Raw genomic sequence first — 24,039 nt, 5'->3', positions numbered from 1 at the left:
AGGACTCATAATAAACACCAGCTTAGTGACGATGAAGTTGAATTTGATATACAGCAGATGAAAGAGATATAGCATTTGCAGCAGCAGTTCGCTAAATCTCTGACACCACGAAAGCCAGCGCTATTGCATATAAAATGAATATAAATATTGCTAATGAAGGATTACTAAAGCTAACTGTAGAATGCTGAGCACTAACAAACTTTACCTGGCAGTCCATGACAAATTTTAGTGTGCATTTAAACCGAAATATAAATAAAAATTATATACTGTAATTAAAAAATATATATACGTTAGAATTAGAGATGCTGTAATACCTTACACCAATGGAAAATGTAAAATCATCAACTTCTACAGAAGTCAAAAGATGATAAAACATAAACCCTCCTTAAATGCTATGTAAATGTTATCCTCTTGACACATGAAACAAAGTAAATGTTTACAGCTTTAATTAAAAAAAAAAGTTACACATTTTTTTAAAGATTACCTAAAATGGAAATGAACCTCACCTAATTACTATTTATATGGTAGTTAAATGGCAAAGAAAGGTAACTGACCAGAACACAGCAGAACAGTTAACTTGGTTATGATACTGAGCAAAAAATACAATACGGAATAATTAAAATAAAAGGTCAAATTATAGACAGCAAAAAAGATACTGAAATTAAATTGGTTCATATTAATTCCAACCTTTAAATGATTGGGAGCTATTGATTCTGTTGTATCCTACTATACAAGCAAAAGATCAATGTTGGCTGTCTATCTAATACTGAGTCAAAGGTGTGCATGATCATGCTGGCTAATTTTCTAGCTACAGGTATTCTTCAAAAGTTACATGTTTCGATACTGCAAATTAAGGATAATTATGATTGACAGGTTTGTTACGAACAATATTAGTTGTATATAACACACCATAAAAATTACTTGATTTAGTTTCCAAATACAAGGCAAATAAATTATTTACCTTCAGGTTTTCACATTACAGACTGTGATGGCATCTCAGAGATCAAATTACACAAAAAAATTCATAATAAATATATGCTCTGTTTATGGCAGGGTTCTCAAGAGATCAAATTACAATTGTAAATATAAAACCAATGTGAGTAATAAATATATACAATCTATTTATTGCCATGCATATCACAGTGTAGTATAAAATTGTATTCATTATGGCAACTGATAAAGACTACACTACAAATGGATACAAAATATTTCTAATCAGAAGAACCTACTTGTGGAGTGAGAAGTTCAGTAAGAGAAACTTTATTAAGTCTATCCTCAATCCACTGGAGTCTGGTTACTTTTCTCTGCAAAAAGAAACCTCCTTTATAATCATTAATAATTTTAAGATTTAAAAATACCAAAACAGACATTCATCAATAATTACCATGTACAAGACAATAAAAAACTAACAATAATTACAGATCAAAAGGCTTCCCACTTTCACCTTAACACCTATCCACATAATACCTAGGATCTGAACAGTGTAATGGGTTTTCTTTTTAGAGTAAGGACAATCAAACAAACTAAAATACTATAATTTTTATAATCTTCTAATGAACTTTGCATTAAAAAAATTGGAAGTTCAAAAGTCTATATTAAAGATGATTTACTAGCAAAGTAAGAAATAATAATAATAATAATAATAATAATAATAATAATAATAATAATAATAATAATAATAATAATAATAATAATAATCTTCTATATATATAAAAATGGATGTATGTATGTAATGTGTGTGAGTATGTTCCACATACACTCTGAAAAGCATTGAGCAATTTCAACCAAACTTGGTATACATATGACTTGCTATCTTGAAAAGAACAGTGTGGGTAAGACATCACTGGCACCTACGTGGGTTGTGTGAGAAGGGGGTGACATGTAAAAATAACCAAAAATGACAGATATTAGTGTCTAATCCACCATTTTTGAGGTTGCTAAGATGAATACTGACACTCCCAATGCCCTTTAAGTCCAAGTTCAGCCCCGATAGGAAGGGGGAGTGAGAAGGGGTGGGAAGAGGTTGACATGTAAAAATAACCTAAAATGACAGATATTAGTGCCTAATCAATAGTTTTTGAGGTCGTCGCTGAGATGAATAGTGATATTCTCAATGCCATTTAGGACCAAGTTCAGCCCCAATAGGAATCAGGGGGTGAGAAGGGGTAAAATATCAACTGTCAAAAATGCTGGCAATGTAACTAAAGCAACTATCTTAACAGAAAGGGGAGAGAAAGAGAGAGACTGAGAGGGAGAGGAAGTGAGAGAGAGAGTAGAGGGGATGTTGAGGGAGAGAGAAGAGGGGATGCTGAGAGAGAGTGAGTTTATTGGTTGTCATTCAGAGTTTTCCTGGGCAGTGCCGGGCTGGGCAGCTAGTAATAATAATAATAAGACAGTAGAACACTGTAAAGTAATTTTCTGACTAGTTTTTCAAATTAACCCATTACCATGTGCATGATTACAGTATTGCTAAAAACATTTTAACTAGAGATGAGAATGGGGAAATTAAAGTGGAAAACAGGTATAGTGGAAGTAGTAATTTGAAAATCTTCTTTATGAAGAAAATGAACATGAATTGCAGGATGTTGGCGTAACAGAGAGAATCAATAGAGAACATATCATTTGAACAGGTTTAAAACCCTTCTGAAAGATAAAAAATAAACAAGCACCAGAGCCTTCTGGAGTAACAAGTGACCTAATAAAAGCAGCAGGAGACCCAGTCATCCATGAGCTTAATACAATAACATCCCCAACTTAACAGACCTCAACTTAGACTGTACCAAATTATGAGTTTTTTTGTATGCTACTATTTTAAATGATACATTTTTACCTAATTCTCTTAAACTGAATGGTAAGAGAAAAGTAAAAGTTAGTTTCAGTTATGAATGATAAAGAATTGCTGTCAGACGTACGATATCTTCAAAATATTCACGTGCTGGATGCAATATACAGTCTTTGATATTTTACGGACTTTGCTATTTATCAGAAACACCAGACCCCCAAAGTCTATTAAGTTGAGGTGATACTGTATAATCTATGAGAAACCAATAAAGGCAGAGATAATACCAGAAGAGTGGGAAAAATGCTTTACAGATATGGTATTAAAGGAAAAGGGGGAGACACTACAATGAGAAAATTACAGGAATAAGATTACTTGAGCAACCTAAGAAAATCATGGAAAAGGCCTTGCCAAAAAATGTTCTAAAAACTCTTGAAATTAATAAATGTAACTTTGTCTTTGCACCAGAGAGATGAAAACAAAGCAGTCTCTACAATGAGGCAACTACAGGACAAGTACCACACATGGGAAAAGGTTACACCACCTATTTTAGATCTTCAAAAGGTATTTGGCAAAGTACAAGACAAAAAATTTAATGGGCATTACAAAAGCAGAAAATATCTGAAAGAATAATTACACTGATAAAGTCACTCTACAATAACACTAAATCTAGCATGACGACCAAGGTAGGTGTATCAGGAGAATCTGAGACAAATGTTGAAGCCAGTTTATCATGGAAATGGAAGGAGCTATGGGTTTCAGGGTATGGTCATCCCCAGACCAGCTTTTTTCAGATAACCTAGTGTTAACAGCAGACTCTAAGAATTAAAGAGTTGGTTGAAATGTTTAAAAGGTGGCTCAGTGCCATGTACAATGTGCAACAGATCATGCCAAATGAAGTGCCTAGGATTAAAAAACATACTTGGAGAGATTTTAGATGTCTAAAATGTATTTCACATGTAAAAGGGGAAGAGAGGGAAGGGGAGAATCTTGTTGTCAAGAGATAGACTACTAATATAAAATTGGTGTATAAGGCCGTACTGCTCAAAGTGGCAAACCTGGGCATAGCCATGGGAAATGGAGATTCATGGTTGGAGTCTGGTGGGAAGATCCTATTACAAAAGAGGAAATGGTAGAGTTACAGTGACTGAAGGCTGGAAAAAAAGACAGAACTCAAAGACTGAGGTGATTCAAATGTGATGAGAAGGGATAAAGAACAGCTAGTCAGATAAGCAGTAGCTATGAAGTGGAATTGAGTGAAATATGAGGTTTAGGTCAAAGGCCAAGCACTGGGACCAATGGGGTCACTCAGTGAGGTGATAGCTATAGAAGTACAGTAGTAGGCTAAAGATATGTTAAAAGATACATAAAATCATAGAAAATGGGACAGATGAAGATGCAGACATAATAAGATTAAGGCAAAAAATGCACCATACATAAGACAGTAAAGAGAACTCATTACGGTTTAATACTCACCAGTGGAGCATCTACTTTAAAAGAGGCCTTGTTAAAGACAACACCCGCCTCTGTTGCTTCAATTCCATAATGTTCACAGGCTTTCTTCATATTCAAATGGTCTGAGAAAAACAGCATTTTGGCCAGGTCATCCTTTTTGTATACTTGCCCTTTACAACTGTGAGACCGACTCATGACGGAGAGTGCTTTCCTGTTAAAAGTAAGAAAAAAATTAAAGACCATGTACTTTATCATTACACCAAAAATTACAATTCTGAAATCAAACTAATGTTTACAATAAAAGGGAATGCCTTTGGTCAATCTGATATGCAAATTTCTGAAAGACTTTGTGCATATTTACCTAAATTTGATCACTAGCTTCAAAATGAAATACTGGTGAAAACTAATAAGGATCTGAATTCGTGGATGAAAGGCACAGGTACCCAGTATGTATAAGGTACCTACGGACGGTAAAGTGAAGATAAGAAAGATCTTGATTTGTATAAAGCCTTATTGATAAACAGCATTATATTGCATAAGGACTTCTACAATGATAAGGAAGATGAACCGTCATATGGACAGCAAATAATGATTTGACAACTCTAGCCTTGATAATCTCGAGAACCTAAAGATAATGATGCAAGTTTAGTCTATGGAAGACTACTCCAAAAATGTTCTGAGCTGATTCTACATAATTACTTAGGACAAATATTTCCATCCACAAGAAAATATTTCACCGAGATGATGGTCCTTTTTTGGAGAAATTTTTCTGTCCACATGTGGATAGCTAAGCATAACATGTAGTCCACTGTAAGTATGATAACATATAACAAGGTTGTATATCATTACAGAAATTCCAATGAGTTTCAGTGGCAAAGTTTAGAAAATTCTGCCCGTCTACTGGCAATCTAAAACAAAGCTTGAGTACCAGTTCTGTTGTTACTGGATTGATTTCAAAAATGCCCAACTACAAAAGCCACTAAATGGTTGGTATCTGGAGAATCAAAATGTCTGTAAATACCACTTACTGGTTTCATTTCAGAGGCACTTGAATTTCCTTTTCTAATTTCTGAATTATTTAAATTCTTGAACTATCCTGCCTTGCACTGGTAATACAGGATATCTTCCATCTATGAATTATAGAAATTATAATTCTTCAAAACAAAATTAATTTATTCAATACAAACCAAACATTTACATTAGCCCACACTTATTTCTTTAAGAGCCCCAGACATGTAATTCCATATTCAAAAGATCATGTACCAGCTGGTTACCAACACTAAACATACTCCCAATGAACATGACATTTTTATGATAAAATGATGTTTCATTATACTTACCAAAACACTGTAAAAGCTTTTATCTCTTTAAAATTGACACGTCCGAGATATAAATTTTCAAACTTTGTTTGGAACGCTGATATAATTGGCGGGAGACCCAACACCACCGGATGCCGGTGGGGGTGGTGTGTCAGGCGACATACCCATGAACCAAGGTCAGTTTCATTCTCGGTATACACAATTAGTGAAAACCTGAGATAACGTCTCCCCCTGCGGGGAGGAGGAGGCCTTTACGTTACAGTGTTTTGGTAAGTATAATGAAACATCATTTTATCATAAAAATGTCATTTTCATTATAATGACTTACCAAAACACTGTAAAAGCTGATTCCACATTTAAGGTGGAAGGGCAGGGGATGAGGTACCAGTTATTGAAAGGTTACACATAAAAAAAAAGAAAAGAAACAAACTCTAACCATGGGTATCTTAAGGATCCCTACCAACAAAAGGGCAGGAGTCACCTTACCTGGTAGATGGGCTTTTGCAGGGAGGTACTGCTGTTGGTTGAAGCTCCATCACCTGCAGAGGCATTGGGCGTAAGCACTGCTAGCTACTCTGCTCCATAACACCCGAAGTAGTCAGGGAAGTACACCACTGACTAAGACAAGGGGTGACTTTCATTTGCTCTTGCCCTGAGCAATTGGAAAGCAACCAGACTGAAAAACGGGCCTCACCGCCTAACCTAAAAACAGTTAAATACATCCCCCTTCCCTATACCCTCAGCAGCTCAACTAGAATGGAGGGTACTCCAGGTGAACTGAGCACCCCCAGCTTCCCATTAACTCAGCAACCATAAAACCACAGGGGTACGCAACTTCAACCTCCCTAAGGTAGTGAGACGCAAACACCGACTTCGACCTCCAGAAGGTGCTCTGTGTGATCTGCGAAAGTGACTTATTATGACGGAAAGCCACTGAAGTTGCTGTTGAGCGCACTTCGTGAATGTGAGACTTGACTAGGCGTGCGTCCTCTTCGTTGATGTGCCTGTGCGTCTCTAAAATGAGTTCCTTTGAAGAAAGCCAGGGCATTCTTGGATAAAGGTTTGGTTGGATCCTTCACTGAACACCACAGGTTAGAGGAACGTCCTCTGATGCTGGCCGTTCTGGCTAAGTAAGTGTTGATAGCCCTAACGGGGCACAAAGAAGCCTCCAATTCTTGAGGGCCAGCCACTTCGGAGAGGTTCTGAATGGTAAAGGACCGAGGCCACGGGTTGGAAGGGGACTCGTTCTTGGCCAGAAAATTCAAGGTGAACGAGCAAACAGCATTACCTTGTGAAAAACCCACTTCCTTGTCAATGGCCTGTATTTCACTAACCCTCTTTGCCGTTGCTAAAGTAACCAGAAAAAGGGATTTCTTAGTGAGGTCCCTAAGAGAAAGATCTTCTAAAGGTTCGTACCTTGGAGACATCAACCACCTCAAAACTAAATCTAAATTCCAGGCAAGGGCAGGTTTTGGGGTCTTAGCTGTGTCTAAGGACTTGACGAGGTCTGACAAGTCTCGGTTATTTGATAGGTCTACCCCCCTATGGTAGAAGATGGAGGACAGCATAGCTCTGTAACCCTTGATGGTTGATGGCATCAATTTTCTTGAATCTCTCAGGTAAATTGAAAAATCAGCAAGTTGAGTTATAGACGTCGAGGAAGAGGAGATACTATTTTTTCTACACCAGTTCCTAAAGACTGTCCACTTGGATTGGTATAATTTGCTAGAGGAGTCCCTTCTGCACCTCGCAATAGCCTCTGCAGCCTTGCTTGAAAACCTCACACTCTGATGAGCTTCCTGACAGTCTGAAGCCTGTCAGAGCGAGAGTGGACAATCCCTGGTGGAACTTCATTAGGTGGGGTTGTTTGAAGCGACTTCCTTTGAGGGAGAAGCCTTGGGAAGTCTATCAGGAGATCTAGCAGGTCGGGAACCACTCCTTCCTTGGCCAGAACGGGGCAACGAGGATCAGTTCGACATTCTGATGGAATTTCACTTTGTTTATCACTTGCCTGATGAGCCCGAAAGGAGGGAAGGCATAGGCAAACAGGTTCGTCCAGTCTAGGAGCATGGCGTCCACCAAGTGAGTCAGTGGGTCTGGAACTGGTGAGCAGAACACTGGGAGACGATGGTTCTTGGAGGTCGCGAAGAGATCTATTATGGGAGTGCCCCACAGATTCCACAGATCTAGGCACACTTGCGGGTGCAGGGTCCACTCCATAGGGAGAGTCTGGTTCGACGGCTGAGTTGGTCCGCCAGGGCGTTCAGCTTTCCCTGCACAAACCGAGGAACAGGGCCACCCTGTTGCTGTCCGCCCACAGAAGAAGGTCCCGGCCAGCTTTGAACAGGAGGAGGAATGGGTACCTCCTGTTTCCGGATGTAGGCTAAGAGCCGTCGAGTTGTCAGCGTGAACAGCAACTGCTTGGCCTGAGACGTGGGTCGAAAAGTCCTGGAGAGCAAGGTGAATGGCCAACAGTTCCTTGACGTTGATGTGGAGCTTCTTCTGTTCATCCGACCAAACTCCTGACATCCTGAGGTTGGCTAGATGTGCTCCCCACCCAACATTGGACGCGTCTGAGAACATCTGCAGAGATGGTTGCCTTGGGAGGAGATCTAGACCCTCCGAAAGTCTTTCCAGAGATTTCCACCAGAGAAGATGCCCCTTGACGTCGGGGAACGTTGAAGACCGTGGAGTCCGTTTGGGTCCTTCTGTCCCAAGAGCCCCTGAGGAAAAACTGTAAGGGTCTCATGTGCAGACGGCCTAATTTTACAAATTGCTCCGCTGACAACAGAGTTCCCACGAGAGCCATCCACTGACGGGCGGAGCAACTGTCCAGGAGGAGAAACTTCCCCACCAGCTGAAGGCAGGAGGAGACCCTTTTGGGAGACAGAAAAGCCTGAAAAGCTAGACTGTCCAGAGTCATCCCCAAATAAAGAATCCTCTGTGAAGGAACTAAGCTCGACTTTTCCGTGTTTATCAGAATCCCTAAGTCTCGAGCTAACCTTAGGGTTCTGTGAAGGTCCTCCATGCAGCGGTCCCTTGATGATGAACGGAGTAGCCAGTCGTCAAGGTACAAGGAGATCCGAACTCCCTCCAGGTGGAGCCAATGACCTACCGGGGTGAGAATCCTGGTGAACACTTGCGGGGCTGTAGACAGGCCGAAGCAGAGGGCCCGGAACTGGTAAACTCTGGCCTTGAAAACAAAGCAAAGATACCTCCTGGAGTCCTGATGTACTGGAATGTGGAAATAGGCATCTTCCACGTCGAGGGTCACCATCCAACCCCCTCGAGTTAGTGCCTGAAGAACTGAGCGGTTCGTTTCCATGGAAAACTTGGCTTTCACTAAGTACAGATTGAGAACACTTACGTCGAGAACTGGCCTCCAACCCCCTGATGACTTGGGGACTACAAACAAGCGGTTGCAGAAACCCGGGGTTGACACGTCCTGTACTTCTTCGATGACCGTTTTCCCTAAGAGAGACTGGACTTCTGTCTCTAGGGCCGCAAACTTGACTGAGCCTCCTGAGTATGCTGTCAAGGAAATGGGAGAATTGGAGAGAGGAGGAGATTGGGCGAATGGAAGGCGGTAGCCTAGCTGGAGCACTTGCACCACCCACTGATCTGCACCTCTGTCTCTCCATTCCTCCCAAAAGAGGCTGAGTCTGGCCCCCACCGGCGCATGGAGGACAGGGTTCCTACTTACTGGCATGACGATCTTGTGGCTTCGAGGAGAACTTGTGACCCCTGGAGTTGGAGCGGGACCTTGAGTAAGGTTTGGACCTGGAGTTACGAAACGGATGCCTGTTAAGAGGAGATACCATCTTGGTCAAAGGAGCGGGAGCAGGCCTCGGTTTAGTGGAAGACATAGACAGGATGTGTGACGACGCCCTCTTATCCATGGCTGACAGGACGTCTTTCACTACTGCTTCTGGGAAAAGGCCCTCCTTGTCAAAGGGTGCGAACATCAACGCCGTTCTCTGCAAAGAAGTCACAGCCTTAGATAAGAAAGAGCACCAAGTTTCCCTCTTCTTCAGAGTGGCCATGGCGAAGAGGGAGGAAATTTCGTCTGCCGCATCATGGATAGCAATATCGGTGCAGGAAAGGAACCCCATGATTCTCTCCAAGACGTCTTCTGCGACATTAGCCTGCTCCACCTGTTTAAAAATAGCTCCCATTGACCAATCGATAAAGCTGACAATCTCTAGGAGCTTGAAGAGGTTCTTGGAAAAATGTTCTACATCTAGGGCAAAAAGAAGGTCTTGGCTGCCTTGAATGAAATGCGTCTTGAGGGGTCCACAAAGGGGCCAAGTCCCCTTGTGCTGAAATTGCGGATCCCAGTGAAGGAGAAGCTCCTGTGCTGTAATAATTTTGCCTCCTTTTCGACAGCTTTGAAGGAGGGTGCAAAGCGACAACTTACCCGAGGACCTCTTAGCTTCCAACCACGCCTCTACCTCTTTTAATGCTTTCTTGGAGGCGGTGGAGAGTACCAATTTGGGAAGGGAAGTGGCAGGACATTGTTTTCCCAACCGTAAGCGTAGGTTTTCGAAGAAGAGGGGGCTGTCGGTTGAAAATGTTGAGGGTACGACTGCAGCGAAAGCTGAGTAGAGAAGCGTAATGGGAGGAAGGCCCCGATTCACCTGGACCTCCCTCTTCACCAGAAAGAATCGGTTCCATGCCCAGACCGTCCAGGAGTTGAGGAGAAATGACTTCTTTATCCTCAGGAATACCAAGGACTTTGCGGACTACCTTTTCTAGCTTCTCTTCCAACAGAATAGACTCCTGGGAAGGTGAGGATATAGCCAAAGGAGCAGACACTTCATGTGTAGAAGGAGGAGTAAGAGGCCCGGGCACTTGCGGCGGAACTTCCTGGAGAGGGCTAGACCTCTTGACTGCCCTAGGTGACCTGGGAGGAAGCATCTGAAATGTATCTTCTTGATCGGATCCCCACGCTGAGCAACCAGGTATAGGGCTGCCTGTCCTTTTCTTGAAGAGTTTAGTAACCCTAGGGCAGGAATTATCCGAAGATTGGCTCTTTAAGGGCCGAGAGGTCTGATCCCACTTGCCGAGGAGGGGGGGGATCCGAAGAGCTGGAATATGAAGAGGCTGAAGATGAACTGCTGCTACTCTCACCTGAAGAACTTAACCTTAGGTAGTGCCGCTTCGACTGCGACCGCCTTGACAAAGCTTCTGGGGACACCATCCTGCGATGTCGGCGATGGCGAGAAGATCGACGCGTCGATGGAGAAACACTACGCGAGCTTACACGCCCCCGAACCTCCGGGGCCTTGCGAGAATCACTTTCACGTCTCCCTGAAACTTTTCAATGCTTTGAAGGCGAGTCAAGCATACTACTTTCGCCAACAGGACTAAGGCTTTCCTGTGCCTTAGAGGACGAGCCTGCTCGTGGGCAATAATTTCTGACCTTTTCGCCAGCGCCGGACTGTCTTCTAGCCTCAGAAGGCGGCGGGACAGTTGCCTTTGCTCAAAAGATTCAGAAAAAACGAGCAGACTCGCCACCAACACCAAACACATGGCGTCATCACCGGCGCTAACGCCGGACTACGGTGCGGCGCACTAAACTTAAGACCGACTCCATGAAACCGTTCATTTGCGCTTCCATTTGATTCCTGAAAAGAACGAATTCCGATTTATCAGCCTCGAGGCTGGGCTTGGCTTTAGGGAAAACATACTGGGAAGCTGGTGAAGAAGAGGGGGGAATATGAGAGGGGGGAAAGAGCAGCGGTAGAGGAGGAAGGAACAGCCGGTAGAGGAGATGACGCCGATGCCACCACCGAAGAAGAAGATAGCCTAGCTTCCTTACACTTAAAGGCTTTCCTATCCCTATCCCTAACCAGCTTTACCTGATGGGAACTGTACGTTTGCCAAAACTCCTGACTCCATCCCATACATTCACTGCATGTGTTCTCCTGGGAACACTCTTGACCCCTACATGCTGTACACAACGAATGGCGGTCGTACTTAAGTTTAACTAGTTTGGCGGAGCACAAATTCCCTGCGCAAAACCTGGATCCCGAGAAACTTGAATCCGACATAGCTACCAATTCACAGAGCTAGGCTAGCTAGATTAATAAACAGGAAATTGAGTACTTCACCAAGGAGAGACGCCACAACAAAAAATAAAGGAGACAAAGGAAACCAAACAGTTTGAGGCAGATGGATGCGAGATGCGTTCCCAATACGCCCGAGAATGAAACTGACCTGGGTTCATGGGTATGTCGCCTGACACACCACCCCCACTGGCATCCGGTGGGGTTGGGTCTCCCGCCAATTATATCAGCGTTCCAAACAAAGTTTGAAAATTTATATCTCGGACGTGTCGATTTTAAAGAGATAAAAGCTTTTACAGTGTTTTGGTAAGTCATTATAATGAAACTCTAGGTTTAGAAGGTTATTTCATGAAGGTAAGAGCCTCTTGTGTAGTCTAGGCAATATCTGCAAGTTTTCTTAAGTGGGCAGATTGTGCATCCCATGAAAAAGCCTCAGAATTAACTGACAGAAATAGAGGATCCTGCTTAAAGCTCTTGAGACTAAGACCAGCAATGGAACCCATAGCGTGGATGGAAAGGTTGTATCAAAACTCTCTGAGCAGTATGAAACTAACAATTACATAACTGAGTCCCTGGAGTACTCTTACATGAAAAAATGGAATTTGCTTACCTTCAAATGAAGCACGTATTAGGAATCTAAGTTCTACTAAGGGTATTTTTATGTGCAGGGTTAACCATCGCTCATAAAATGGCCGCCCCCATGCCAAAAAAGTGCATATGGCTGCCCACGTAGGACATTTCTCTCACTTTGTCCTTCCTGTACCTTTCCTCCTCTGCCGCCCAAATGTCTTGTGTTCCAGGTTGCCGCGAGAGAGCTGATGCAAAGATTGGAAGGAGCTATCGGAAGCAGTGGCCTGAGGTGCTCTGGCCTCCCAAGCTCGGCCGTGTGCACCTGGGTTCGTCCCCACATGGTTATTGGCCTTACTAGTGAACGGACGGATACTTCCCAATTCGCACATTTCACAGGACTGCCAACCCTTGCTCCACGTGTTGTATCTCAATTCAGGAAAACTAGATAGAGCCTTTGGATGCCTATGGTAAGCTGCGGACAAACTCAAGTATTTTGGCGGCCTGTTTCTCCTCCTACTGAAGTATTTCTTGACTTTTGTTAACGAACACCCCTCCAAGTCTCTTCTGTGATTCTCCACGTGTATTTCTCTCTCCATTCATCAGTAAACCCTCCTTTTGTTTCCCTAGTTGATCCTTTTCTCAGCCTGCCACCCATCATTTGCATGCTAGTTGAATTTCAATTTGTGAACAGTGCGATATAAGTGAGTTTCGAATGGCTGTGCCACTCATGGGCACGTTGATAGTTCATGAATCCTTATAAATTCAATTACATGGTATCAGGGCTTCAATTCTCGCCAATCCTATAGTTAATTTGACACCATTCTCTTGCAGAGGGATGCCTTTATCCTGAGTGACCCACGAAAATCTCAATTTGCCCTTGCATTCATTGTCCCCCTTAGTCTGGACCCATCTACATGAAATGAGGAATTTCATGAGGGGAGGAGGGAGGGCTCTGTCCATAATTACTGGGTAAGTATATATAAAACCTTATTTTATCATAAGAATGTCATTTTTATATAAGTAACTTACCCAGTAATTACTTAGCTGAATCCATATGGACAAATTCTGTTCCCATGGATTAATGATTTGAGATACTAGATATGTTGCCAGCATTGGATACAATGCTTGTAGTTCCTTGTTAGTTAAGAGAGCCTGCAGTAGAGAACTGTCTCTGGTTGTTGCTCAACATAACCTGTAGCAGTGTGGCGGTAAAGCCAGGAGCGCCTCTATGTAAGTGGGAGCTTTGTAGCCAAGGAGTACTCCAATTTCTAGCAAAGCATCAGTGGAAGTTATGCAGCTCAAGTTATCCGATGGCTAGCAAAACTTTAAAAAGTGCCCCTTGCCCTGGGCACAGCACCAGTATAAACACAACCAGATAAGACTGTCACTTGCACTGAAATAAAGACCATGACCCATCCACTGACAGTGATGGGTGCTCACAAATCTCAGCACCTTACTACAAGGTGAATAGATAGTATGAGAAAACCCTATGCTTCTAACTTTCTTCGAAAAGCGAGAAGTGAAGATCAATTACACTTCCAGAAGGTCAATTGTAGAATGGACGTCAGGGGCATAGAGTGCCTCAAAGCTAATGAGGTAGAGGCTGTTCTGACGTCCTTAGCTTCCCTTAAAAGGAGGAAAATGCTCTCCTACATCTGAGAATGTCACAGAAAAGGTCGATTGTAGACTGGGCATCAGGGGCACACAGTGCCTGAAAGCTAATGAGGTAGAAGTTGTACTGATGTCTCTAGCTTTCACTAAAATTAGGCCAACAGCTCTCCAGAAACTAAGAGTGGCCTCAGAAAACAAGTCCATAAGTTCTTAGATGGAGGGGGCTAGAACACTAAAGGTCATGAAAGACCCCTGTGCTTCCAATCCTGCTCAGGTCATACCAGAAAAACTCCAACAGAAAAAGAGCTTCTTACTCTTCCCCAGATCCAAAGATGCGGGGAGAGTTGGTGCCAGATGACCAGAAGCTGGCGCCGAGCACTGGGTGTACTGACCTGATGCCAGGCTGTAGGTGGGGCCAGCAAAGCTGGTCATCAGCTAACTAATCAGTCAGGAGCTGGTGGGCGCTCCTAGAAGCTCAGAGTAGAGCTGGCACCAGGCAAGATGGAAGACAGGTGAGGAAAAAACCTCAGGCTGATGGGTGCTCCTGGGAGCCAGGAGCACAATCCCTGGCTGTCAAAATCATCCTCTCTTCCATTAAGTTATTGAGAGAGAGAGAGAGAGAGAACAGATTCAGTCATGGAAGGGTCCTCATTCTTGGTTAAAAATTCCCAGGGTAAACGAGAAACCTGCATTACTGAGTCAGATGTAGCTCAATACCCCCGTCTGCATCTCTCAAATGTCTTTGTAGCACCTCTGAAAAAACATCTTCCTGATAAACACCCGGACAGCCCAAAGCCTGATCACATGAGAGCGTACCACCCTTGATAGTGTCTCTTAAAATGAGATTGTTCGAGAAGTTACAAAAGGTGGAAGGATTCTGGGAGAGTCCACCGATTAATCTTTGTGATAAACATGATATTTTTATGATAAAATAAAGTTTTGTACATACTTACACGGCAGATATATACTTGGCTATAGTCTCCGACGTTCCCAACAGAAATTCAAATTTCAAGCGCACACGCGACAGGTAGGTCAGGTGATCTACCATACCCACCGCTGGGTGGCGGGAATAGGAACCATTCCCGTTTTCTAATCAGATTTTCTCTTCCACCTGTCTCCTGAGGGGAGGCTGGGAGGGTTATTGTCGTATATATCTGCCGGGTAAGTATGTACAAAACTTTATTTTATCATAAAAATATCATTTTTGTACATGCAACTTACCCATCAGATATATACTTAGCTGATTGGCACCCTTGGAGGAGGGCAAGAGACAGCTAATAACTAAAAACGGGAAACAACATATGTTGTAGGAAAAACAAAACCATGGTTCTTACCTGATTGGGCAGAAGACTTCATGGATACTGTCTATGAGTCTGCATGCCTCAAGAGCTTCAGCGAGGAAGTGACCTATGACTGACAGCCCTTCTGGATCATATCAATGGGGAAAGACCCACTTACATGACAGAGCCTGTTATGGATCGTGTCAATGGGGATTAACCCACTTACAAGACAGAGCCCTCTACCTGAATCATATCAATGGGGGCTATCCCTCTTACATGACAGAGCTAGGTAATAAAAACTACAAGGAGCTAACAACCAAACCCGACCACCTGACCAAGCCTAACCTTGTTAGTGATACGAGATGAAAGAGAGAGTCCCTCAACACCCTCTTCCAGCCGACCATAAAAAACACAACAAATCATTAAAAGCAACAACCAAAAAACTAGACTAAAAAGGATTAGCTTCAGCTCCTTGACCCAGCACCGAATCCGCGGATACGTAAGCTCCTAGAGAGAAGCACTTCTCATACGTAACACGAACATCTCTCAAATAATGAGAAGCAAACACTGAGTTACATCTCCAGTACGTAGAGTCCACAATAGACTGGAGGGACCAAGACTTGTGGAAAGCCAGAGAAGTAGCTATGGCTCTCACCTCATGAGCATTCACTCTTAGAAGCTGTAAATGTTCGTCTTTGCATGAAAGATGAGCCTCCTTGATAACATCCTTAATGAAGAAAGCCTGGGCGTTCTTGGAAATTGCTCTTGAAGGATCCTTGACAGAGCACCAAAGACTTTCAGTGTTACCTCCGAGCTGTTTCTTTCTCTCCAGATAATATCTAAGGCTTCTTACTGGACAGAGAGTGTGCTCTAGCTCCTGTCCTGAAATATCGGAGAGTCCCTTGACCTCAAAACTCCTAGGCCAAGGTTTTGAAGGGTTCTCGTTCTTTGCTAAGAAGAGAGGCTGAAAGGAGCAGAACGCAGAGTCCTTCTTAAAGCCGACAGAACCTTCCAAAGCCTGTAATTCGCTCAATCTTTTGGCAGAAGCAAGAGCAAAAAGAAACAACGATTTTCTGGTTAAATCCCTGAAAGAGGCAGATCGAGGAGGCTCAAATTTATCAGACATTAAGAATTTTAAGACCACGTCCAAATTCCAGCTGGGAGGTCTAGGGGACTTGTTTTTAGAAGTCTCAAAAGACCTTATAAGGTCGTGAAGGTCTTTATATCGGAGATGTTAAGACCTCTGTGTCTAAAAACTGAGGACAGCATGCTCCTATATCCCTTGATGGTGGAAACCGCCAGGTTACACTGCTCCCTTAGATAAAGAAGGAAATCCGCTATCTCCATTACAGAGGTACTGGAAGAGGACACTTTCTTAGTTCTGACACCATCTCCTAAAGACTTCCCACTTCGACTGGTAGAGGCGCAAGGTAGAAGATCTTCTGGCTCTGGCGATAGCCCTCGCAGCCTTGGCGCGAAAATCCCTTCGCTCTAACCAGTCCTTCGACAGTCTGAAGGCAGTTAGGTTTAGAGCGGGAAGGTTCTTGTGATATCTGTCGAAGTGGGGCTGTTTGAGAAGATCGCTCCTGAGAGGGGGAGCGACCTGGGAAAATCTATCATCCATTCCAGTACCTCTGTGAACCAGTCTGGATGGCCAAAAGGGAGCGATCAGGGTGAGCTTGGTGTCCTTTGAAGAAACGAACTTTCTTAACACCTCCCCTAGAATCTTGAACGGGGGAAAAGCATAGCCGTCTAGACCCTCCCAATCTAGGAGAAGGCCGTCTATTGCTACTGCTCTGGGATCCGAGATTGGGGAGCAGTAGTTCTCCAACCTCTTGTTCCAATGGGTGGTGAAGAGGTCGATATGAGGTCTCCCCCACAGGAACCACAGCCTTTCGCAAACCTCTTGATGAAGAGACCATTCCGTGGGAAGAACCTGGTCTTTCCTGCTGAGCAGATCCGCTCTCACATTCCTTTCTCCCTGAACAAATCTGGTGAGGAGAACGATGTTTCTCTCCCCGCCCATAACAGAAGGCTTTTTGCTGCAACGTACAGGAGAAGGAATGAGTCCCTCCTTGCTTCCTGATATAAGCCAGGGCTGTGGTGTTGTCTGAATTGACAAGAACTACTGAACCCTTGACCAGAAGTTCGAATCGGGCGAGAGCTAGATGAATGGCTACTAGCTCCTTCATGTTGATGTGCCAGGACCTCTGATCTGTGTCCCAGGTGCCTGACACTTCTTCCGAGCCTAGTGTTGCTCCCCAACCCGACTCCGACACGTCTGAGAACAACACTAGGCGAGGGTTCGGCAGTTGCAGAGGAATTCCTAGACCCAGTTTCTGGGGGTCTAACCACCAACGGAGATGTTCCTTTACTTTGATATGAGATCTGAAAGGAGTCCGACAACTCTGGGACTTCTGATCCCAAGATTCTTTCAGGAAGAACTGTAGAGGTCTTAGGTGAAGCCTTCCTAGAGAAACGAACTGTTCCAGCGAGGAAATGGTCCCCAGCAGACTCATCCATTCCCTCGCCTGAACATCTGTCTTTCTCTAGAAAGTCTGTCACCTTTGAAGGCAGCGTTCCCTTCTTTCCAGGGAGGGAACGCTAGAAAACCCCGAGAATCCATCCGAATCCCCAGGTAGACAATTTCCTGCTGAGGAATCATCTGAGACTTCTGAGGTTCACAAGAAGTCCTAGAGACTGGACCAGGTTTAAAGTGATCGAAAGGTCCTCCAGACAACGGTTTTTCAAATTGGACCAAATTAGCCAGTCGTCGAGACACAATTGAAATCCTCACCCCTCCAAATGCAACCAGTGAGCTACATTCCTGAGAATGGTCGTGAACACTTGGGGAGCTGTGGAAAGTCCGAAGCACAGAGCCCTGAACTGAAAGGTTCTGCCGCCTACCATGAACCTTAGGAACTTCCTGGAGGAGGGATGGATGGGAACGTGGAAGTAAGCATCCTGAAGGTCCAGGGACACCATCCAATCTCCTTGACGAAGTGACGACAGAACCGAGGACGTCGTCTCCATAGAGAACTTTTTCTTGATGACGAACGAGTTCAGGGAGCTCACATCCAAGACCGGTCTCCACCCTCCCGAAGATTTTGGCACTAGAAAAAGCCGGTTGTAAAATCCCGGGGAGTGAAGATCTTGTACCGGTTCTATGGCAGCCTTTTCTAGCATTTGTTTGACGGCTAGCAGAAGGGCTTGCCTCCGCTTGAGGATCCTTGTATCTCGCAGATAACTCCTCGGAGTTGTTGTCAAGGGAGGTTTCGAAATGAAGGGAATGAGGTAACCCTTCCTCAAGATAGAGAGGGACCATTCGTCCGCCCCCTTCTGTGCCCAGGCTTCGGCGAACTTCAGAAGTCTGGCACCTACTGGAGTCTGGAGGACTTGCTTCTCACTTGGACTTCCTGGTAGGGAGTCCTGAAGGTCTAGATCTTCTTTCAGGCCTACGCCTCCTGATAGACCTGGATCCTCGAAAGGGCTCCTGAAAGGGGGCCTTCTCCTTCTTAGCAAGTGGAGCAGTAGGTCTCATCCTCTTAGACGACTGCGCCAGCAGATCCTGAGAAGCTTTCTCAGACAAAGAACGAGAGACCTCCTTCACAGCCTCTTGCGGGAAAAGATGGCTAGACAGAGGAGCGTACAAGAGGGAAGACCTCTGGAGAGGAGAAACCGATTTGGAGAGGAAAGCACTGAAGACTGACCTCTTCTTAAGCAGGCCAGTGCCAAACAGGGAAGCAATCTCCATAGAGCCGTCCTTAACAGCCTTGTCCAAGCAAGACAACACACTGCTGAGGTCCTCCATACTGACTGAGTCCTCTTCAAGACTCCTCTTAGCTAAGGCCCCTAGAGACCAGTCCATAAAGTTAAAAACTTCCAGCACGTGGAAAAGGCCCTTGAGGAAATGATCCAATTCACAAAGTCCCCAAGAAGCCTTGGCCGAATTAAGGGAGAGTCTTCTGGAAGAATCCACAAGCGAAGAGAAGTCTGAGCCAGCCGATGAGGGGAGAGCTAACCCCATCGGTTCCTTAGTCTCGTACCACATTCCCGCTCTGCCCGAAAGCCTAGAGGGAGGCAAGGAGAAGACAGTCTTGCTTGCATCCTTCTTCAAGAGAGCCACTCTCCGAAGCCTTTAAGCCTTTCTTCATGGAGATCGTAGGACGCATTTTAACCAAAGAGGAAGATTTCGAGGCCTTGGTGCTCGAAAGCATGGAACCAGGAGAAGGAGGAGAGCCAGGCTTGAGGGAATCTCCATACTCCTGAACCAGTAAAGCTGTCAACCTCTTGTAATCAGAAGCGGTGATATCCTTAGGGGATTCGTCCTCCAATAACGCCTCCAGGCCAGAAGGAGGAGGAGAACGTCTGGAAGTAGAAGGGCACTTGCCAGAAGAAGAGCGCCTAGAAGGAGAGGAGCCTTTGTCCCCTGGAGAACGACGATCCGGAGAGAAGCGCCTGCTAGATGACTGGCGCCTGACAGGAGAAGAGGCTCGAACGGAAGAGGAGCCCTTGCTGGGAGAGGGGCGCCTAACAGAAGAGAGGGAGGCTGGAGAGGAACTTTACCAGGAGAAGAACGAGACTGACGAGCAGAGCGTTTGACTGTGGAGAAAGCATCTCCAACAGGAGAAGACCGACGACGACGAGGGCGCGGCGCTGGGTGGGAGGCGCTATCCGCCGAAGAGCGCCTAGGAGAGAAGCGCCACAAGGAGAGGAGCGCCTACCAGGAGAGGAGCGCCTAACAGGAGAGGAGCGCCTACAAGGGAGAGGCGCCTACCAGGAGAGGCCTGCGGCTGCAAGAGAGAGCGCCTACCAGGAGAGGAGAGCCTGGAAGGAGAGGAGCGCCTGCTGCTGGAGGGGCGCTTAACAGGAGAAGAATGCTTCACAGAAGACGACTTGCTGGGAGAAGAGTGTCTCTTGAGGACTTGATCGGAAGAGAGGCATCCTTCCGACGAGAAGAGCTCTTTGATAAAGAGCCAGCAAGAGCAGCGAGCTGAGCCTGGAGGCCCACCAGGATCTGCTTGGTGGACTCCTGACCACCAGAAGAAGAGGAGGGAGATCTTCGAGTTCTCTTCTTTGCAACAGGAGAACCTTCAGGGAAGCGCTCAGGGCTAGAGTCCAATGCGTCTCCTCTAGGAGCCTTCCAAGTCCCCTTCAAAGGGCGCGACTCCTCAGCCGAACTCCAACCACGCTTAGGTGAAGAAGAAGCAGAAGACAAGAAACACTTCTTCAAGATCCCTTTTCTACGGCGATCTAAGGCAGCCTGGGACGCGTCAACAGGCGCTGCCGAAGGGACGCCTGACCGTTGGGAGCGCTCTTCATCCCCCTTGCGGCTGTCGACATTCCTCCTCCACTGGGTCTGGGAGTTTGGAAGAGGTCTAGGCCTAGGAGCGATGCGGAGCCGGTCAGACGCCCCCTCCACTACACTGGGGACACTACACACATCACTATCACTTCTCACTTTCTTTTCCTCCAAAGCACGCATCTGCAACTGCATCTTGCGGATCGTAGCCTTCATTGCAGCCATCTCCGACGACAAATCCACAGGTTCGACGAAGGGTGAAGGAGCTGAAACAACTGGAGTGACAGGAGAATCTGGAAGAGTGTTAGGTTCTAATTCTACCTCCTTAGAAAGAGACCTACTTGAGCTTCTAGAAGAAGCCTTCCTAACTCTATCCTTCTCCAACTTGCGCAGACATAAGAGTTCAAAGCCTTCCATTCCAGATCAGTGAGATTCTCACATTCAACACACGTGTTCTCAATAGAGCAATCATTCCCCTACACCTCGAACACACAGTATGAGGATCTACCGAAGCTTTCGGTAGTCTCACCTACAATCAGACCTAACACACACACGAAACACAGGTGCAACACTCTGATCAGACATTCTTACAGAAAATACCAAAGCCAAAATCAAAATCAATCCACAAAAGCATATGCCAAGCCAAAGATCCAATACGTCACCAAAGGTCAGTCCAAAATAATCCTCAGCAAGCTTAAAAATGAAATTCTAAGCAGAAGGAACCAACAACAGATGTTGCCGGAACCAGCGACAGAGAAAATCTGATTAGAAAACGGGAATGGTTCCTATTCCCGCCACCCAGCGGCGGGTATGGTAGATCACCTGACCTACCTGTTGCGTGTGCCGCGAAATTTGAATTTCTGTCGGGAACGTCGGAGACTATAGCCAAGTATATATCTGACAGGTAAGTTGCATGTACAAAAATAAATTACTCAGGTAAATTATGTAGATTTTGCAATTGCAGTTATAATTATTCCATGGAAAATATGAAAAATGAATGACAGAGTAACATCCGTTTTCCATAAAATAAGTGATACTCAGTCAAGTGATCGTTCCTCTCTCTTTCTTTCTCTCTCGTGCGCAGAAAAACGATAAGTAATGTTATTATAGAATAAAAAGCTAAAACTATACAAAACAAATAAACATGCTTCTCTCTTGCAGAATAAATACTGTAATTATAGATTAAAAATCTTACACTATACAAAACAAATAAACATATATATTACCTATGTATAAAAAAATATCAGGAACACTTGCTGAAAATGATCCTCATCTTGTCTGCTAGTTTATGCAATTTTTTTTTTTTTTAGAAATTTGCGTGTTGTCAGTAAGCAAAGGACTTAAATCTGGATGACGTTTATATCAATCATCGGTAAGCGAAAGGGTTAAAAACAACTTAAAAATATGACCAAAGGTACAATTACGTGAAGCAACAGAAACAATTGACCACGAGAGTTCAAACAAATCAGCACCAACAGGCAATAAAATAGCCTGTTAATGCTAGAAGGCCATCCAAAAAATACAGAAAATATCCATCACATAACTGCAAAACCTAACACTAAAATTGCAAACTGCAAAACCTAACAAAAATGCAATATTATACAGTATGACCATCCCAGTTAGGATAATAATATATAAATTTGCCTCATGGAATGGATTTACACCTAGTTTATTGTATACAGTTTAGCACTGCTATACTTAGCAAAGACTCAAAGATTATGCTTTCTATGTTTTCCCATGCACCTACAAGGAGGGTTAGAGTTAGGAAGGGCATTTATGCCTAATTCTGAGGCCATGCAAGGGCTATGACATCAAGAGGCCTTGTATGAAAAAAATTTGTTTTCAAAAACTTAGATTTTTATAACCTTAAACATAAATACAGTTCTTTCTCTTACCTCTCAACTTCTGCAATATGTGGATGAAAAGCACACAGAAACAACGGTGGCAAAAAATTTGAAAGATGGATTACTCTGCTGTAATTGTGAGTCAGCCAAGAAGTACCCATTTCTGACACTAAGGAGACTAGAGAAGAGCACCTGAAAGAGCATTTTTCTTAATACCTATGTAATAGCTTTATAAAACTGATTTGTCTAGAAACGTTATGAAAATTAATAAAAACAGCACAAAATTTAATACTAAAATGTTATATCCTTTACAACTTGATAAATATAATACATCTTGACTGTACATTACTTATATAAGATCATAACTGAACATTTACAAGCCTCAACTGCCTTAAAATACAACATACAAATACTAAACTTTTTATGTTACACACTTAAGTGTTCTATTCATTAGTTCCTCAGTGACTTACCATACCATAAATGAACTGATCCTAAAATTTACTCCTAAAAAGAGGAAAACTTCAAATAATATTTTTATATTCATAATATTATAGCATAATAGTTTACAAGACCAATAGTCACACTTCTAATCTCACAGTCTGCAAAAGGCACTAGTTCTTGAATGACAAGGTAGATTTCAAGTACTGTACAACAGCTTTATTGAAAAAGATCAATGGTAATGGTTGATAAGTAAAAGGTACAATATTGCAGCTGGGGTCCAAAGGGGCAATGGAAAGAACCTGTAGTACTACCACAGTGTGGCACACACAGCACAATGAAGGCAGTATGCACTTAAGGTAAAGATTAATCAAGAATTGAGTTTCACATATGTTTACCATAAGTAGTACTGGTAAAAGTAACAAAGGAGTGTAAAAAGGGTGTCACCGGGGCTGCTGTATGAAGATGACCTATTAGTTAATAGCAGAACCCGAGGATGATACTGTGGAAATGTTTCAAAATGCAAGAGTGCAATGGAAAGGAGAGGGATGAAAATCAATATGAGCCAAACAAGGCTTAAGATGGATGCTTAAGGCTTTTACTAATCTACACAGCAAATTTGGACATGTACATGGAAAAAGGAGATTTTGAAAACGTGTAGGCTATAGGCTGTTAAGATTCGTGGCCAGAGTATGGGAGGAATAGCATATCAGAATTCATATACTGGCAGAGGCAGTGGTGTTCACAGGCTGGAAAAAGCCTGAGATCTCAAAGATTGAGACTGTTTAGACATATGATTGACCAAGGATGAGGAACAGATGGTCAGTAAAGCAGTAGATATGGCAGTTTGACTAGTGTGTCACTTCTCAAGACTCTTAAGTGTTTGTCCGTATATGAAAGAAGTATAAAATTTAGGCCAAAGGCCAAGTGCTGGGACCTATGAAGTCATTCAGTGCTAAGAGGGAAACTGAGAGTAAAAAGGTTTTAAAGGGACACTGCACAGACCCTTAAGTAACACCTACAGTGTAATGTGTGAGGTGCACTGAAAGTACTACCCCACTATGGGGTTCATTCCTATAGGATAACTTTACACACAGCGAGGCTGAAGAATCCCATACCTGCAGTGGAATGGAATGGAATATAAAATTTAGGCCAAAGGCCACACACTGGGACCTATGGAGTCATTCAACACTGAAAATTAAGAGTAAAGAAGGTTTTTTAAAGGTGTAACAGGACAAAAACCTCACAGTTGCACTATGGAAAATTGTTAGGGGGAAGGTGGAATGTAAGATGGAGGAAAGAGATTATGAATGGTGGTACTGTAAAAGGAATGAAAGGAGTTGTAGCTAGGGGCCGAAAGGACAGAGCACAGA

At 43.8% G+C, this 24,039-nt stretch overlaps 1 protein-coding gene across 4 annotated transcripts in view; it reads right to left on the bottom strand.

Annotated features, from left to right (window-relative positions):
* The window catches only part of LOC136848625 (uncharacterized), a 65,352-nt gene that overhangs the window by 8,284 nt on the left and 33,029 nt on the right, over positions 1-24,039 (bottom strand). For all 4 annotated transcript variants that reach the window (XM_067121021.1, XM_067121024.1, XM_067121023.1 and 1 more), the window contains exons 6-8: positions 22,280-22,420; positions 4,256-4,445; positions 1,230-1,304 (exon numbers count right to left, since the gene is read on the bottom strand). In XM_067121021.1, the coding sequence (XP_066977122.1) occupies positions 1,230-1,304; positions 4,256-4,445; positions 22,280-22,420 (406 nt within the window). The remainder of the gene's footprint in view (positions 1-1,229; positions 1,305-4,255; positions 4,446-22,279; positions 22,421-24,039) is intronic.

This window comes from Macrobrachium rosenbergii, chromosome 19 (assembly GCF_040412425.1).
Source record: "Macrobrachium rosenbergii isolate ZJJX-2024 chromosome 19, ASM4041242v1, whole genome shotgun sequence".
NCBI lineage: Eukaryota > Metazoa > Arthropoda > Malacostraca > Decapoda > Palaemonidae > Macrobrachium > Macrobrachium rosenbergii.
This window is presented reverse-complemented; position numbering and strand designations above follow the sequence as displayed.